This window comes from Oncorhynchus nerka, linkage group LG21 (assembly GCF_034236695.1).
Source record: "Oncorhynchus nerka isolate Pitt River linkage group LG21, Oner_Uvic_2.0, whole genome shotgun sequence".
NCBI lineage: Eukaryota > Metazoa > Chordata > Actinopteri > Salmoniformes > Salmonidae > Oncorhynchus > Oncorhynchus nerka.
In genome coordinates, this window is record NC_088416.1 from 8,359,793 (window position 1) to 8,379,382 (window position 19,590).

General features: G+C 48.8%; 1 protein-coding gene across 7 annotated transcripts in view; it reads right to left on the bottom strand.

Annotated features, from left to right (window-relative positions):
• Positions 1-19,590, bottom strand: part of LOC115104411 (regulatory-associated protein of mTOR) — a 219,809-nt gene that overhangs the window by 68,802 nt on the left and 131,417 nt on the right. For all 7 annotated transcript variants that reach the window (XM_065006273.1, XM_065006277.1, XM_065006274.1 and 4 more), the window contains exons 12-17: positions 13,550-13,651; positions 9,073-9,156; positions 7,000-7,110; positions 5,295-5,369; positions 4,936-5,001; positions 2,493-2,684 (exon numbers count right to left, since the gene is read on the bottom strand). In XM_065006273.1, the coding sequence (XP_064862345.1) occupies positions 2,493-2,684; positions 4,936-5,001; positions 5,295-5,369; positions 7,000-7,110; positions 9,073-9,156; positions 13,550-13,651 (630 nt within the window). The remainder of the gene's footprint in view (positions 1-2,492; positions 2,685-4,935; positions 5,002-5,294; positions 5,370-6,999; positions 7,111-9,072; positions 9,157-13,549; positions 13,652-19,590) is intronic.

The window sequence follows — 19,590 nt, forward strand, 5'->3', positions numbered from 1 at the left end:
ACTCTCTTCGCTCTGCTCTCACTCGCTCACTCACCCTGGCCACTCTCTGTTCCCTGGCCTCTCTCACTCTCTCTCTTCCCTGGCCCTCTCACTCTCTCTCTTCCCTGGCCCGCTCACTCTCTCTCTTCCCTGGCCCGCTCACTCGCTCTCTTCCCTGGCCCGCTCACTCGCTCTCTTCCCTGGCCCGCTCACTCGCTCTCTTCCCTGGCCCGCTCACTCGCTCTCTTCCCTGGCCCGCTCACTCGCTCTCTTCCCTGGCCCTCTTCCCTGGCCCTCTCTCTCTCTCTCTTCCCTGGCCCTCTCTCTCTCTTCTTCCCTGGCCCTCTCTCTCTCTCTCTTCCCTGGCCCTCTCTCTCTCTCTTCCTGGCCCTCTCTCTCTCTCTTCCCTGGCCCTCTCTCTCTCTCTTCCCTGGCCCTCTCTCTCTCTCTCTTCCCTGGCCCTCTCTCTCTCTCTCTTCCCTGGCCCTCTCTCTCTCTCTTCCCTGGCCCTCTCTCTCTCTCTTCCCTGGCCCTCTCTCTCTCTCTTCCCTGGCCCTCTCTCTCTCTCTTCCCTGGCCCTCGCACTCTGCCCATCGCACTCTGCCCATCGCACTCTGCCCATCGCACTCTGCCCATCGCACTCTGCCCATCGCACTCTGCCCATCGCACTCTGCCCATCGCACTCTGCCCATCGCACTCTGCCCATCGCACTCTGCCCATCGCACTCTGCCCATCGCACTCTGCCCATCGCACTCTGCCCATCGCACTCTGCCCATCGCACTCTGCCCTTCTCACTCTGCCCTTCTCACTCTGCCCTTCTCACTCTGCCCTTCTCACTCTGCCCTTCTCACTCTGCCCTTCTCACTCTGCCCTTCTCACTCTGCCCTTCTCACTCTGCCCTTCTCACTCTGCCCTTCTCACTCTGCCCTTCTCACTCTGCCCTTCTCACTCTGCCCTTCTCACTCTGCCCTTCTCACTCTGCCCTTCTCACTCTGCCCTTCTCACTCTGCCCTTCTCACTCTGCCCTTCTCACTCTGCCCTTCTCACTCACTCTCTGCATTATATGGTGTACTTGACACACCTTCCTTTTAAAGAGAGGAACTGGGCCTAGAATCACAAAACACTTCTTATGCAAAAACTTAAGCTCCTTAAGAAAAGAAAAAAAGAGGTTCATAAGATAGAGGTTCGTAAGTGCAGTTCCTCAACATCTTAAGATTTTATAATTTTCTTACTAGCTTCTCAAATATCTTCTTACAAATCTCCTTCATAAGATGTGTGTTGCTAGGCAAGCGCTTTAGCTAGCAATGGCAATCATGTTAGCATATTTCTTAGTGAGATGACTGTTCTAAAACATGTTCTTGGGTTTAAATAAACAAGACTGAAACTTTCAGAGGAAGTTTGTGAGGGAATGAAGATGTTCAATTGCTTTCATGAGCTTTTTTCTCTCACTGCCCTGAGTTTAAGATAAGGGTTCAGATATCTTGGAACTAAGAACATTTCCAATAACTTTATTTCCAAGAATCACATTTCTTCTTAACTTTTTGCTTAAGGAGAAACACAATACATAGCAGGAGAACATTTCCAAGAGCCTTTGAGGAATAGCAACTTCACTTAACTTTCTTCTTAAGTCTAGAGTTAAGGGGGGGGGGAAATGCCAGTCAAGAAGAAATCTCTTCTTAAGAAGGTTTTGTGAATCTGGTCCCTGAAGAGGAGGGAGCTGATCAAACTAGTTGAGTAATAAATATAAATTTTTAAATTGTGGTTTGCGTTGGTGCCTGGGTTCCTCCGAAGTTCCTGGTGATGGACTCAAATACACAATTCTCTTCAGGCATTGTAAGCGTGTGCATGGGTACACTTACACAAGGTGTGTGTGTGTGTACGCCAGAGTGGATGCAGACCCTGGTCTCACCACTCAGCCACAGCAGCTGCCTGGCCTCCAGAGAGAGAGGTTGCCCTGCTAGGCTGCTGGCAACAGATGTCCTCTGTCCCAGTGTGTATGTGTGCCCTGCATTTCAACCAATGTGAGGTGAATGGAATACAGAGCAAAATGACTATTCACTGTCCCTCAGGTCCTCAAAATCCTAAAGGAGCCACTGAACCCTCAATCTGCTAGGTGTTACACACACACACACACACACACACACACAGACACTGAACCCTCAATCTGCTAGGTGTTACACACACACACACACACACACACAGACACTGAACCCTCAATCTGCTAGGTGTTACACACACACACACACACACACACAGCCACTGAACCCTCAATCTGCTAGGTGTTACACACACACAGCCACAGGTGTTACACACACACACACACAGAACCCTCAACACACACACACAGAACCCTCAATCTGCTAGGTGTTACACACACACACACAGCCACTGAACCCTCAATCTGCTAGGTGTTACACACACACAGCCAATGAACCCTCAATCTGTTAGGTGTTACACACACACACACAGCCACTGAGTGTATGTCCCAAAGGTGTGTGTTCCTTCCCTCTCACCTCAGGTATGGGGTCGGACAGCAGGCTGTAGAGCTTCTCGTGGGCACTGTCCCTGACACCACACCAGCGGGCCGAGTCAAAGTTCTGCCAGATGCGTCCCAGGCAGACGGCCACCCACTGACGGAGCAGGGGATGAGGGTCAGAGAGCTGCTCCAGGCAGATGGCTATCAGGTTCCCCTGCAGACAGGCCTCCTGGGGGGGTAGCGGGAGGGTTGAGGAGGACGAGGAGAAAGGAGTTGGGAGGCCATGTCAGTAATTCACACACACACACACACACACACACACACACACTTTCCTTTGATGAGACCCTGTAGGATGTACACACACTCTATGACTTGGCTTTAAGCTGAGCTTCACATCGGGAAGTCTATGGGCAAACTAACAGGGAACTAACCTCTACCTCCCACTGTGAACATGAAGGCTCGATGTCCAAAGCTTGACAGTTAAGAGTTCGTCACCTTTTATGTGGGGTTGTATTGGTTCATTTGAAAGCCTGTACCTATTCTGGCAGTCTCTCTGCATTGTGGCAGACTATCCTCCATCAGACCACGAGAGCAGTTCAGGGATTTGTGTACAAGCTGGAACAAGGTTTTAACGTGATCACACCGTAGCTGAGCCCTACCAGTAGGAGTACCATCACTCCTAACCCTGAAGCTCAGACCACATGTTACAACCAATCCACGAGCCGCTCGTCTCTAATGTTGGAGCTCATCTATTATTAACACAGAGCCAATGGGAGAAGAAGAACATTAAGTAAACAGAGAGAGGAGAGGGAGAGAGAGAGAGAGAGAGAGAGGAGAGGGAGAGAGAGAGAGAGAGAGAGAGGAGAGGAGAGAGAGACAGAGACAGAGAGAGAGAGAGAGAGAGAGAGACAGAGGAAGAGAGAGAGAGAGAGACAGAGAGAGAGAGAAACAGAGAGGAAGAGAGAGAGAGAGAGACAGAGAGAGAGAGAGAGAGAGACAGAGGAAGAGAGAGAGAGAGGAAGAGAGCGAGAGAGAGACAGAGGAAGAGAGAGAGCGAGAGAGAGACAGAGGAAGAGAGAGAGCGAGAGAGAGACAGAGGAAGAGAGAGAGATAGAGACAGGAAGAGAGAGAGAGACAGAGGAAGAGAGAGAAACAGGGGAAGAGAGAGAGAGAGAGACAGGAAGAGAGAGAGAGAGAGAGACAGAGGAAGAGAGAGAGATAGAGACAGGAAGAGAGAGAGAGACAGAGGAAGAGAGAGAGACAGAAGAAGAGAGAGAGAGACAGAGGAAGAGAGAGAGAGACAGAGGAAGAGAGAGAGACAGAGGAAGAGAGGAGAGGAGGGATGGGGGAGACAGAGGAGGGATGGGGGAGACAGAGAGGAGGGATGGGGGAGACAGAGAGGAGGGATGGGGGAGACAGAGAGGAGGGATGGGGGGAGACAGAGAGGAGGGATGGGGGAGACAGAGAGGAGGGATGGGGGAGACAGAGAGGAGGGATGGGGGAGACAGAGAGGAGGGATGGGGAGACAGAGAGGAGGGATGGGGGAGACAGAGGAGGGATGGGGGAGACAGAGAGGAGGGATGGGGGAGACAGAGAGGAGGGATGGGGAGACAGAGAGGAGGGATGGGGGAGACAGAGAGGAGGGATGGGGGAGACAGAGAGGAGGGATGGGGAGACAGAGAGGAGGGATGGGGGAGACAGAGGAGGGATGGGGGAGACAGAGGAGGGATGGGGAGACAGAGGAGGGATGGGGAGACAGAGGAGGGATGGGGGAGACAGAGGAGGGATGGGGGAGACAGAGAGGAGGGATGGGGGAGACAGAGAGGAGGGATGGGGGAGACAGAGAGGAGGGATGGGGGAGACAGAGAGGAGGGATGGGGAGACAGAGAGGAGGGATGGGGGAGACAGAGAGGAGGGATGGGGGAGACAGAGAGGAGGGAGGGGGAGACAGAGAGGAGGGAAGGGGGAGACAGAGAGGAGGGAAGGGGAGACAGAGAGAGGAGGGAAGGGGAGACAGAGAGGAGGGAAGGGGGAGACAGAGAGGAGGGAAGGGGTAGACAGAGAGGAGGGAAGGGGGAGACAGAGAGGAGGGAAGGGGGAGACAGAGCGACAGAGAGCGGAGAGGAGGGTTTGTAAGTCTATGTGGATCTGTGAGACTCAATAAACACCAAAAACCACGTGAATAGGTCTGGAGCAGTTTCTGGGAATAAATGAGGAGTATACGGTATACAGTGACAGTTGCCATGATAAAGTGTTGTCGGAAGAGAGAGAGCAGAATGGGAGGAAATGTTTAAAATATGACTTATCGACTCCACTGAGAGTTGGGGAGAATTAATGAGTGTGTCTGTTGAAGGGATTTTAATCAATGTGGGGCTTGCTTTATAATAGCGTCATCTTTAAAGTGATTTCTTCATCGAATAATTTACCATATTCTCCCCTAACACACACACACACACACACACACACACACACACACACACCTGGCCTGTGGTGTAGCTGTTGACAATCACAGCCAGGATAAAGACAGCCATCGTGCGGTGCTCAGCCTGAAACAGGAAACACAAGAAACACAGTCAACTTCCATGTATCAACTCAGTTCCCCAACACCTCATTACTAGGAGCTGTGGATCATAGCACACAACATGTTTGAGTAGGTCGAAGTCGCCACTAACCACTGATACAGTGTCAGATATATTCTCAGCTGAAATGGAAAAGGTTTATGATCGGAGGTAAGGGCAATCTGATTCTAGATCTATGGTTAAGGGTAACATCTGGGTCACACCCATGGGTGCCTGGTGGCGCTTTCGGTTCTCTCATGCTCTGATTGGGTGATACTCACAGGCATGTAGGGGTCGGCCAGGACAGACAGGAAGTACTTGTGCCCGTTGTCCTTCACCAGGTCTGCCTGACACGACTAGAGAGCGCGAGAGAGAGCGAGAGCGAGAGAGAGAGAGAGAGAGAGAGAGAGAGAGAGAGAGAGAGAGCGAGAGAGAGAGAGAGAGAGAGAGAGAGAGAGAGAGAGAGAGCGAGAGAGAGCGAGAGAGAGCGAGAGAGAGCGAGAGAGAGCGAGAGAGAGCGAGAGAGAGCGAGAGAGAGCGAGAGAGAGCGAGAGAGAGCGAGAGAGAGCGAGAGAGAGCGAGAGAGAGCGAGAGAGAGCGAGCGAGAGAGAGAGAGAGCGAGAGAGAGAGCGAGAGTGAGAGAGGAGAGAGAAACCATCCAGTAAGTTAGTCGAGTCATATGTTGCAGCACTACAAATGTGCAACTACTCAATATAATACTTAGAACCAAGGTTAAAGACATAGCCTAGACAATATTGAATAACTCAAGACCTGAGTCACACAACTAAACAGACAGAGAAAAAAAAATAGACTTCTCTTCCTGTTCTTTCATCTCAAAGTCCTTTGATTATTTCTTAACCATAGACTAACACTGTGACGACAACTCGGGTGTCTGGACGCTGAAGAATCACTAGAATACTACGACTGTCCTACTAGCTTAGGATTATACGGTTAGTTCTACCACGTCAGTCAAAAATGTGCTTTGTGAAAGTGAGTTTTAGGGTGGCCATTTTGTTCAACAGCTAAAATGTGCCCAAAGGGCAATGTTCTTTGTGTTACGGATAACCTAGTCAGCGAGTGTGTACTATAAACATGCCTATCACATACTTATGGCAAGGCCTCTATGAACATTACCCAATATTGACATCCGATCGCTAGCTAAATACTTAAGTTGGTTGAGGATTCACTAAAATAAGTAGCACAAATAAAATCTTATTGGTCACATACAGGTGTTTATCAGATGTTATTGCGGGTGTAGAGAAATGCTTGTGCTTCTAGTTCCGACAGGGAAGCAATATCCAACAAGTAATATCAAACAATTCCACATCATAAACCCAATGCACACAACTATAAGTAAAGGAATGGAATTAAGAATATATACATATTTGGATGAGCAATATCAGAGCGGCATAGACTAAGATACAGTAGAGTAGGATAGAATGCAGTATATACATATGAGACGAGTAACGCAAGATATGCAGACATTATTAAAGGGACGAGTGTTCCATTTATTAAAGTGGCCAATGATTTCAAGCCTGTGTGTCTCGGCTGCAGCCTCTCACACACACACAACTCAATCTCCTGATCGCAAATCTCCGGATGATGATTAAGCCACATTAACGTCAACTGATGTTAAACTGATCGACTGACTGAATGGGTTCAGATAGACATCTTTTCTCCTTTTATCTGGGACTGTTATTGACTTCATGGAAATCATGTCTCTCTGTACAGCTACACAGAGTTGCTCCATGTAATAGATACAACTTCACTGTCCCTATATAGACACATATCAACTATTCTGTAGGGAGAGTGAAATTGGTTTCAAATAAAAGTGCAACAATTCAAATGTAGCTTGCTATAATGGTAGGGCTTTGGTGTGGGTTGGTTATTGTAATGGTGTACAGTGAGTGTTTGTGGGATGCATGTGTAGATATGTGCTAGTGTGTATGTGTGTATGTATGTATGTATGTGTGTGTTACCACTCACGCTGTCCACAGCCAGGATCTTAGCCCAGATGAAGACCAGCAGGGGTCGGAGCTCCCGCGCAGAGCTCTGTAGCAGCTTCAACACGTAGGGGAAGATCCCTACTGAGAGGGCCTGAAAACACACACACACACACGAGATATTATTCACTTTAAAAGTTCACACCCAAAGAAATCAGAACTGGCTTTAAGTACTGTGCGTTTCTAGCAATGCGTGTATAAATCCTTTTTGGGATAGGGGGCAGCATTTTCACGTTCGGATAAAAAGCGTGCCCAGAGTAAACTGTCTGCGAGTCAGGCCCAGAAGCTAATATATGCATATCATTAGAAGATTTGGATAGAAAACACTCTGAAGTTTCTTAAACTGTTTCAATGATGTCTGAGTATAACAGAACTCATTGGGCAGGAGAAAACCTGAGAGAAATCCAACCAGGAAGTGGGAAATCTGAGTTTTGTAGTTTTTCAACTCATTGCCTATCTAATATACAGTGTCTATGGGGTAATATTGCACTTCGTAAGGCACAAGATGTCAACAGTCTTTAGAACGTTGTTTCAGGCTTCTACTATGAAGGGGGACAGAATGAGAGCTGTTTCAACCAGAGGTCTGGCAGAAGGCCAGGAGCTGATCACGCGTGCACCCGTGAGAGCAACCTGCGTTCCATTGCATTTCTAAAGACAAAGGAATCTAAGGACAAAATATTTATGTTAAAAACATCCTAAAGATTGATTCTATACATCGTTTGACATGTTTCTACAAACTGTAATATAACTTCTGGAACCTTTCGTCTGAACTTTCGCCTGGACTTGCCCGCGCCTCGCGAGTTTGGATTTGTGAATTAAACGCGCTAACAAAAGGAGGTATTTGGACATAAATGATGGACTTTATCGAACAAAACAAACATTGATTGTGGAACTGGGATTCCTGGGTGTGCATTCGGATGATGATCATCAAAGATAAGTGAATATTTATAATGCTATTTCTGACTTTTACTGACTCCACAACATGGTGGGTATCTTGGGTACGGCTTTTTTTTTTGTGTGTGAGCGCCATACTCAGATTATTGCATGGTTTTCTTTTTCCGTAAAGCTTTTTTGAAATCTGACAGTTTATCTGTAATTCTTGTATCTTTTGAATCTTTTATCAGTTTAAGATGAGTATTTCTGTAAATTGAAGTGGCTCTCTACAAATTCGCCGGATGTTTTCGATGCACAACATTACTGAACATAACGCGCCAATGTAAACTGAGATTTTTGGATATAAATATGAACTTTATCGAACAAAACATACATGTATTGTGTAACATGAAGTCCTATGAGTGCCATCTGATGAAGATCATCAAAGGTTAGCGATTCATTTCATCTCTATTTCTGCTTTTTGTGACTCCTCTCTTTAGCTGGAAAATGGCTGTATGTGTTTTTGTGACTAGGTTCTGACCTAACATAATCCTATGGTGTGCTTTCGCTGTAAAGCCTTTTTGAAATCGGACACAATGGGTAGATTAACAAATTAAGATTTAATTTGCTGTATTTCTAAAAAAATATTTTTTAATTTCGCGCTCTGCCCTTTCAGCGGATGTTGTCGAGATAATAATGAAAAGACTCAGGGGCCCCTAAGGCCCTAAATCTGCATCTATTTATTTTAGAATAAATATACCACCCCTTCCCTAATTGGAGAAAACGAATGGACGACAACACTTAGGCTTCTACATACAGTACTATATACATTTTACCGACAAAGTATATTTTATATGAGTTATCTTTTGATTGTTTTTAGTCCCACCCTTCAGCTACCCTCAACCCCTCCCATCTATATCTGAACACCATCCAGTTCTGATTTCTATTAAACTTTTTTAAATCTTAATTTTTTTTTTAACTACGCTGTCATGTTTGACAAAAGTTCTGAACCTACATACATTTTACGAAACAGTATATTTTACATGCGTTATCTTGTTATTTTTGTGTACACTAGTTGATATAGATTGTTTATCTACAATAATAATCTCTCTGTGCTAGCTAACCTTGTATTTAGGCTGTGTGTTTATGTATTGGCAGGCAAGAATACTGCATAGTTTCTCACCAGACTGACGGCCCAGGGCCCCAGGTCCAGGAAGCGGCCGAGCAGGTCCAGCGCTCTTAGCCTGTGAACCTGACTCAAGAGGACCTGAAAGAGACCAGGGAGAGGGCAGAGGTCAATACTGTGGTGCGTTCAACGTGTTTAGTGGCATCGTGAGCAAAAGGTGAGCGGGAGAGGTGGGACAGGTGGCTCACACCACTAGCCAATATGCTGGCACTGGCGGTTGTTAGTCTCTCTCTCTGTGTGTGTGTGTGTGTGTGTGCCTGTGTGTGTGTGTGTGTGTGTGTGTGTGTGTGTGTGTTTTGGCTGCTTCAGGTGTACATACCATATTAGTGTGTAATGAGGTGAATATGAACACATGTGTATGGCTGTGTTCCCATCAGTGGAGGCTGGTGGGAGGAGCTATAGGAGGACGGGCTCATTGTAATGGCTGGAATGGAATCAATGGAACGGTATCAAACAGATCAAACACATAGAAACCACATGTTTGACTCCATTCCTTTAGATTCCATTCCAGCCATTACAATGAGCACGTCCTCCTATAGCTCCTCCCACCAGCCTCCACTGGTTCCCTGCGGTATATGACATTGCATTTGTGTGCATGTGGGTGGGGTGTTATGGTAACAGATTGTGTGTGTTTTTGGCACGCCAGCACCACCAGGACCGGACGTTGGCGTGTCCCCATGCGACCGTGTTGTGGGCGAGAGGACATGTGCGCACGGGGGCGGATTGGTTCCTCACGGCCCACCCCCCCGACCAACCCATACACACTGCTATTTCTATCATGGTTTTGTGTATTATTAGAGCAAAGTGACCACAATCCAATGACCGTGAGCCAACGCAGGAGGGGACCGGGGTTGGACCGTGCCAGGGCTACCCCTCAACCCTCCAGGGAAATGCCTGGGAAAGGAGAGCCTTGGAATTTGTGGTCTGTCTGTGTTATACAAGAGGAGGAATATTCAGCGATTTAAGAGCGGTTTGAATCGGAGGGATGAAAATACTTCTGAATGATGGTATTATATAAACAGCCACTAATGACACACACACAGAATAGCAAAGTCACTCATCAATCTTGTCCCAACTGCTGAGACAAGTGACAGTGACTAATCAGCATCATTAAGTGGGCGCGTGTGCACACACACACACACACACACACACACACACACACACACACAACTAAAGTTAACAGACCAAGACCAGCTCAAATGACAGAGTAATATGCTCCTTCACTGTCCTGTCAAAGCATGTGGGTGATCATCAGTAACACGTGTTACAAGTCACCAGGGAGTGAATCAACAGGTACGTACAGATGTTCAATCTGCAGCCACCCACTGATTCATTATACTGTCATTAATGATTGAATGGGCTTTGTGAGAGTGTCCCTCCTAGAACTCCAACCCTTCTGAGCTGGCAGTCGTAGGACATCACAACTCAATGACAACGTCATCTTTCCCAATCCTTTTGTTTCAATGACGACATCAAGAGGCATTCTCTGTCTGACCCCTCCTCTCTTTCACTTATTTTCCCAAAGCTCCTTATCAATAAGATTATACACAATCACACGCTGCATCTGAGAACGCAATGTCAGCCCTTTATATATTACAGATTAACGCAAGATTGTCCGTTCTACGGTGTGTGTGTGTGTGTGTAAGAGCTTACGTGGGTGTGTACAATGCTCTACATGCGTACACCCACTAACACACACAAATCACACGCGCTTCCGCTCCCACCCATCAAAAAAGAAAACCCCTCCACACTATCCCTCCCCGACGGTTCTCCCAGACCGTCTCCTGGTTTTTAATTTGCCTTTCTTTCCCCAGCGGACGTGTGAGGGAAGGCTGCAGCTCTCAGCTCTGCTGAGTCAGGAGGAAACGATCACGCCGAGTACAGCGCGGGAGCCGTACAGCACAGGGGCTAGGCCAGCACAACAACACATGGGGCTACTGCTGCGGTGAAGTGCCACTTTAAAGAAAATATTGCCTGACATAAAGTGCGTTAGGGAGAGGGTGACGGAAGGAGAGAAAGAGCAGCGAGAACTAGAGAGAGAGAGCGAAAGAGAGGGAGCGCAAGGAGCTGGCAAGGCAGTTAAATGCATTATTTGTGGAGATAGAGAGCAGGCCATGATTTAACTGAGCCAGGCTTACAGACAGCACAGCAACCGCTTGACATTTTAAGGGCAACTCCGCCACGCCACTTTCAACATTTGGAATGTTATTATAATTGTATATTTCTGCAGTGGCCACGATTTAAAAATACAAATAGGGTAATTACAGAGGAAGACATATTGTTCCCAAACTGAGATTTAAACGATGATGGAGAATCCTCCTGGATTATCAACCCCACCACTCACCATCGTACAGAACCAGTTCCCGGCTGTGCCTCACAACAGGACAGGCTGAAATGTTTTGTCAGCTCAGATTTACTCAAGAGGCTTCGTTTTTTTTTAAACATTTATTATATAAATATATACACTGCTCAAAGAAATAAAGGGAACACTAAAATAACACATCCTAGATCTGAATGAATGAAATATTATTAAATACTTTTTTCTTTACATGGTTGAATGTGCTGACAACAAAATCACACAAAAATGATCAATGGAAATCAAATTTATCAACCCATGGAGGTCTGGATTTGAAGTCACACTCAAAATGAAAGTGGAAAACCACACTACAGGCTGATCCAACTTTGATGTAATGTCCTTAAAACAAGTCAAAATGAGGCTCAGTAGTGTGTGTGGCCTCCACGTGCCTGTATGACCTCCCTACAACGCCTGGGCATGCTCCTGACAAGGTGGCGGATGGTCTCCTGGTACAACGTGGCGTTGGTGGATGGAGCGAGACATGATGTCCCAGATGTGCTCAATTGGATTCAGGTCTGGGGAACGGGCGGGCCAGTCCATAGCATCAATGCCTTCCTCTTGCAGGAACTGCTGACACACTCCAGCCACATGAGGTCTAGCATTGTCTTGCATTAGGAGGAACCCAGGGCCAACCGCACCAGCATATGGTCTCACAAGGGGTCCGAGGAACTCATCTCGGTACCTAATGGCAGTCAGGCTACCTCTGGCGAGCACATGGAGGGCTGTGCGGCCCCCCAAAGAAATGCCACCCCACACCATGACTGACCCACCGCCAAACCGGTCATGCTGGAGGATGTTGCAGGCAGCAGAACGTTCTCCACGGCGTCTCCAGACTGTCACGTCTGTCACATGTGCTCAGTGTGAACCTGCTTTCATCTGTGAAGAGCACAGGGCGCCAGTGGCGAATTTGCCAATCTTGGTGTTCTCTGGCAAATGCCAAACGTCCTGCACGGTGTTGGGCTGTAAGCACAACCCTCACCTGTGGACGTCGGGCCCTCATACCACCCTCATGGAGTCTGTTTCTGACCGTTTGAGCAGACACATGCACATTTGTGGACTGCTGGAGGTCATTTTGCGTGGCTCTGGCAGTGCTCCTCCTGCTCCTCCTTGCATAAAGGCGGAGGTAGCGGTCCTGCTGCTGGGTTGTTGCCCTCCTACGGCCTCCTCCACGTCTCCTGATGTACTGGCCCGTCTCCTGGTAGCGCCTCCATGCTCTGGACACTACGCTGACAGACACAGCAAACCTTCTTGCCACAGCTCGCATTGATGTGTCATCCTGGATGAGCTGCACTACCTGAGCCACTTGTGTGGGTTGTAGACTCCATCTCATGCTACCACTAGAGTGATAGCACCGCAAGCATTCAAAAGTGACCAAAACATCAGCCAGGAAGCATAGGAACTGAGAAGTGGTCTGTGGTCGCCACCTGTAGAGCCACTCCTTTATTGGGGGTGTCTTGCTAATTGCCTATAATTTCCACCTGTTGTCTATTACATTTGCACAACAACATGTGAAATTTATTGTCAATCAGTGTTGCTTCCTAAGTGGACAGTTTGATTTCACAGAAGTGTGATTGACTTGGAGTTACATTGTTTTTTAGCAGTGTATTTTGCGTTTGTCCCTACACACCTACAACTCAATACACAGCTTTTGTTTTCAAATGGAAAAATCTTTATTTAGCACCAAATGTAACATTTGCGATTAACTACAGAATTTAATGTGATTAATTGGAATTCATTATTTCAATCGTTTGACAGCCCTCGTCGAAACCTAGTTCTATTTAGCCTATGTCATTATGAATCACACAACCTTAATATGCTTACTGATTAAGTAAAAACGTTAGTTTGTTGGAACCATTGCTGGTTTAGATCTTCCGTATTTCGACATTTGGAGGTGGTAAGATTAGGAGGCGTTTCCACAATTCAGACCAATCAAATTCAACTTGATACCATTGTTATTTTCATCTCCAGATCCGTGACTTTCTATTCCTCGAAACCCGGTCAATCAACGTTGAAAGGGGCCATTTCTATGGCGATTTAAAGGGAAAGACTCTAAACTGAAATATGTTTTTTGGGGAGGGTAGATATTTTACATCCGTTGGCGTATGTATGTTTGTGTACCTGCAGTACGATGGGTAGCTGTTCGGGGGGGTTCCTGTTCTCCACTCCCATGGTCAGCCACACCTGGAACGCTGTCAGCTGCTCTGCAAAGAACGGACTGTGCTATTGGGATGAAACACAAACACAATCGTTTTAATAAATCTATGATGAATATACATATAGTACATTGATACTGAGCTCACTCACACAGAGTACACACAAAAGCATGTGGACCACCTTTCAAATGAGTGGATTCGGCTATTTCAGCCACACCCGTTGCTGATAGGTATATAAAATCAGGTACGCCGCCATGCAATCTCCATAGACAAACAGTGGCAGTAGAATGGCTTTACTGAAGAGCTCAGTGACTTTTAATGTGGCACCGTCATAGGATGCCACCTTTCTAACAGGTCAGGTCGTCTAATGTCTGCCCTGTTAGAGCTGGCCAGATCAACTGCAAGTGCTGTTATTGTGAAGTGGAAACGTCTAGGAGCTACAACAGCTTAGCTGCAAAGTGGTAGGTCACACAAGCTGTCCTTGGTTGCAACACTGACTACCGAGTTCCAAACTGCCCCTGGAAGCAACGTCAGCACAAGAACTGTTTGTAGGGAGCTTCATGAAATGGGTTTCCATGGCCGAGCAGCCGCACACAAGCCTAAGATCACCATGCGCAATATCAAGTGTCGGGTGGAGTGGTGTAAAGCTCACCACTATTGGACTATGGAGCAGTGGAAATGTGTTCTCTGGAGTGATGAATCACACTTCACACTCCAATGGAAAAATCTGGTTTTGGCGGATACCTAGAGAACGCTACCTGCCCCAATGCATAGTGCCAACTGTAAAGTTTGGTGGAGGAGGAATAATGGTCTGGGGCTGTTTTTCTTCGTTTGAGCTAGACCCCTTAGTTCCATTGAATGGAAATATTAACGCTACATCATACAATTACATTCTAGACGATTCTGTGCTTCCAACTTTGTGACAACAGTTTGGGGAAGACCCTTTCCTGTTTCAGCATGACAAGGCCCCTGTGAACAAAGCGAGGTCAATACAGAAATGGTTTGTCGAGATCGGTGTGGAAGAACTTGAATGGCCTGCACGGAGCCCTGACTTCAACCCCATCGAACACCTTTGGGATGAATTGGAACGGCGACGGCGAGCCTGGCCTAAATGCCCAACCTAACTAATACTCTCGTAGCTGAATGGAAGCATGTTCCCACAGAAATGTTCCAACATCTAGTGGAAAGCTTTCCAAGAAGAGTGGAGGCTGTTATAACAGCAAAGAGGAGACCAACTCCATATCAATGCCCTTGATTTTGGAATGAGATGTTCGACGAGGAAGTGTCCACATACTTTTGGTCACGTAGTGTATCTTGACCCTCATACAAACACAGCTGTAACCTCTCAAACACACAACTCAACAATAGCATTATCCATTTAATAGTAAGAGCGAGAACACCATTCTCTAACACACACATTAGGCTTAATGCATCGATAATGAACTGTACACACAGCACCACACATATCAATGTAGAATGAGTTGAATGAGTTTTGTAACAATGTTTATTCATTTCGGGTTTTGTGTGTAAGTTATATAAGCATGTGCACGGCAACTCAGCACGTCGATGTCAACAATGCAACATGCAGACACTAGTCATGAAACTGATGCAGCACACCTCTCGATGACGACACCCCCCCGATCAACTGAACGGAGCCAATTCTTATACCGATCTGTCGATTACATAACATCCTTACATAAGGAAGCCTCTATTGTAGCCTTGACTCCTACCAACTGCAGTAGTGTGTGTGAACGTGTGACACTTCTTTATGTGCCAGCCTTCTGTTCCCTGCAGCCCCACAGAGCAGTGCTGTCATGACAATGTGTCTGCCGCTATTAACTGCACCGTGACCAGGTTTCATCATCAACGTCCCTTTAATATAGCAGAGGACATTACAACAGAGACTCTCTCGCTGCCGAGAGTAGAGGGGAATGAATTGGTGAATAATCAAAGTACCACCGCTATGCTCTCACACAATTACATGCTCACACACACGAGGAGCGAACGCACGCACACAAACTAACAGAGTTCAGAGAGTTTCTCTGAATGAACTCAGAGAGAGAGAGAGAGAGAGAGAGAGAGAGAAGAAGAAGAGAGTCTCTTATCTCTCAAAAGGCAGACGGAGAGAGGGGGGAACATTTGTAGAGGACCCAGGGGGGTCAATTATAGTTCCATTAAGCATGCGGGGGCGAAGGAAGAGAGGGAAGAGAATGAGAGAGAGAGGGGGAAGAGGGATGTTCTCTCAGAAGTGGTAGAGAAGAGGCACACCTCAACAGGCCAGGTGGAGTACTGATAGGACTGCAGACTCGGAGGGAGGGAGTCGCGCTCTAGAGATTCATTCAACTTTTTCCATACAAACTTTTGCAATGGGAGTGCATTGCTCTCCGCTTGATACGGTGTCTGAAAATAATTTCACAGCTACGTTTTTTGAGGAGATATGGAGGAAGAGAGACAAGTGAAAGAGGGAATAAGAGGGAGGGAGGAAGACTGATGTCAAACTAATTTAGCCGGCGGGCTGCATTCGGTCTTCACCGGGGTCCGGAGGGCTGCACTGAAATGTTATATTTTTTCTTGCCATGTGTTTGACACCCCTGGGGTAAGAGTTTGAGGGAGAGTGGGAAACAGACAGGGGGAGAGTGGGAAACAGACAGGGGGAGAGTGGGAAACAGACATGGGGAGAGTGGGGAAACAGACATGGGGAGAGTGGGAAACAGACAGGGGAGAGAGGGAAACAGACAGGGGAGAGTGGGAAACAGACAGGGGGAGAGTGGGAAACAGACAGGGGAGAGTGGGAAACAGACATGGGGAGAGTGGGGAAACAGACAGGGGAACAGACAGGGGGAGAGTGGGGAAACAGACAGGGGAGAGTGGGAAACAGACAGGGGAGAGGGAAACAGACAGGGGGAGAGTGGGAAGCAGACAGGGGGACAGACAGGGGGAGTGGGAAACAGACAGGGGGAGAGTGGGAAACAGACAGGGGGAGAGTGGGAAACAGACAGGGGAGAGGAAACAGACAGGGGAGAGTGGGAAACAGACAGGGGGAGAGTGGGAAACAGACATGGGGAGAGTGGAAACAGACAGGGGAGGGAGAAACAGTGGGGAGAGGGGAAACAACAGACAGGGGGAGAGTGGGAAACAGGGGAGAGAAACAGGGGAGAGTGGGAAACAGACAGGGAGAGAAACAGACAGGGGAGAGTGGGAAACAGACAGGGGGAGAGTGGAAACAGACAGGGGAGAGTGGGAAACAGACAGAAACAGGGGGAGAGTGGGAAACAGACAGGGGGAGAGAAACAGGGGAGAGTGGGAAACAGAAAGAGAAACAGGGGAGAGTGGGAAAAACAGACAGGGGAGAGTGGGAAACAGACAGGGGGAGAGTGGGAAACAGACAGGGGAGAGTGGGGAAACAGGGGAGAGTGGGGAAACAGACAGTGGGAAACAGACAGGGGAGAGTGGGAAACAGACAGGGGAGAGTGGGAAACAGACATGGGGAGAGGGGAAACAGACAGAGAGGGGACAGGGGGAGAGTGGGAAACAGACAGGGGGAGAGTGGGAAACAGACAGGGGGAGAGTGGGAAACAGACAGGGGAGAGTGGGAAACAGACAGGGGAGAGACAGGGGAAACAGACAGGGGGAGAGTGGGAAACAGACAGGGGAGAGTGGGAAACAGACAGGGGAGAGTGGGAAACAGACAGGGAGAGTGGGGAAACAGACAGGGGGAGGGAAACAGACAGGGGAGAGTGGGAAACAGACAGGGGGGAAACAGACAGGGGGAGAGGGAAACAGACAGGGGGAGAGTGGGAAACAGACAGGGGGAGAGTGGGAAACAGACAGGGAGAGTGGGAAACAGACAGGGGAGAGTGGGAAACAGACAGGGGAGAGTGGGAAACAGACAGGGGGAGTGGGAAACAGACAGGGGGAGAGTGGGAAACAGACATGGGGAGAGTGAGAAACAGACATGGGGAGAGTGGAAACAGACAGTGGGAAACAGGAAGGGGAGAGTGGGAAACAGACAGGGGGAGAGTGGGAAACAGACAGGGGGAGAGTGGGAAACAGAGATGGGGAGAGTGGGAAACAGAGAGGAGAGTGGGAAACAGACAGGGGAGAGTGGGAAACAGACATGGGGAGAGAAACAGAAGGGGAGAGTGGGAAACAGACAGGGGGAGAGTGGGAAACAGAGAGGGAGAGTGGGAAACAGGGGAGAGTGGGAAACAGACAGGGGAGAGTGGGAAACAGACAGACAGGGAGAGGGGAAACAGGGGAGAGTGGGAAACAGACAGGGGAGAGTGGGGAAACAGACAGGGGGGAAACAGACAGGGGGAGAGTGGGAAACAGACAGGGGGAGAGAGGGAAACAGACAGGGGGAGAGACAGGGGGGAAACAGACAGGGGAGAGTGGGAAACAGACAGGGGGAGAGGGGAGAGTGGGAAACAGACAGGGGGAGAGTGGGAAACAGACAGGGGAGAGTGGGAAACAGACAGGGGGAGAGTGGGAAACAGACAGGGGGAGAGTGGGGAAACAGACAGGGGGAGAGTGGGAAACAGACAGGGGAGAGTGGAAACAGACAGGGGGAGAGTGGGAAACAGACAGTGGGAAACAGACAGGGGGAGAGTGGGAAACAGACAGGGGAGAGTGGAAACAGACAGGGAGAGTGGAGAAACAGACATGGGAGAGTGAGAAACAGACATGGGGGGGAGAAACAGACATGGGGAGAGGGAAACAGGAAGGGGAGAGTGGGAAACAGACAGGGGAGAGTGGGAAACAGACAGGGGGAGAGTGGGAAACAGAGGGAAACAGAGAAGGGAGAGTGGGAAACAGACAGGGGAGAGTGGGAAACAGACATGGGGAGAGTGGGAAACAGAAGGGGAGAGTGGGAAACAGACAGGGGAGAGTGGGAAACAGACAGGGGAGAGACAGGGGGAAACAGACAGGGGAGAGTGGGAAACAGACATGGGGAGAGTGGGAAACAGACAGGGGGAGAGTGGGGAGGGAGAGTGGGAAACAGACAGGGGGAGAGTGGGAAACAGACAGAGACAGGGGAGAGTGGGAAACAGACAGGGGAGAGTGGAGAGTGGGAAACAGACAGGGGGAGAGTGGGAAACAGACAGAGGGAGAGTGGGAAACAGACAGGGGAGAGTGGGGAAACAGACAGAGGGAGAGGGTGTGGGAAAAGACAGAGGGGAGAGTGGGAAACAGACAGGGGAGAGTAGGGAAGAGGAAACAGCAGGAGAGAGTGGGAAACAGACAGGGGAGAGGGAAACAGACAGGGGAGAGTGGGAAACAGACAGGGGGAGAGTGGGAAACAGACAGGGGAGAGTGGGGAAACAGACAGGGGAGAGTGGGAAACAGACAGGGGGGAGAGTGGAAACAGACAGGGGAGAGTGGGAAACAGACAGGGGAGAGTGGGAAACAGACAGGGGAGAGTGAAACAGACAGGGGGAGAGGGAAACAGACAGGGGGAGAGGGAAACAGACAGGGGAGAGTGGGAAACAGACAGGTGGGAGAGGGGAAACAGACAGGGGAGAGTGGGAAACAGACAGGGGAGAGTGGGGAAACAGACAGGGGAGAGTGGGAAACAGACAGGGGGAGAGTGGGAAACAGACAGGGGGGGGAGAGGAAACAGACAGGGGAGAGTGGGAAACAGACAGGGGGAGTGGGAAACAGACAGGGGAGAGTGGGAAACAGACAGAAACAGGGAGAGTGGGAAACAGACAGGGGAGAGTGGGAAACAGACAGGGGAGAGTGGGAAACAGACAGGGGAGAGTGGGAAACAGACAGCGGGAGAGTGGGAAACAGACAGGGGAGAGTGGGAAACAGACAGGGGAGAGTGGGAAACAGACAGGGGAGAGTGGGAAACAGACAGGGGAGAGTGAGAAACAGACAGGGGAGAGTGGGAAAGAGACAGGGGGAGAGTGGGAAACAGACAGGGGAGAGTGGGAAACAGACAGGGAGAGTGGGAGAGTGGGGAAACAGGAGAGTGGGAAACAGACAGGGAGAGTGGGAAACAGA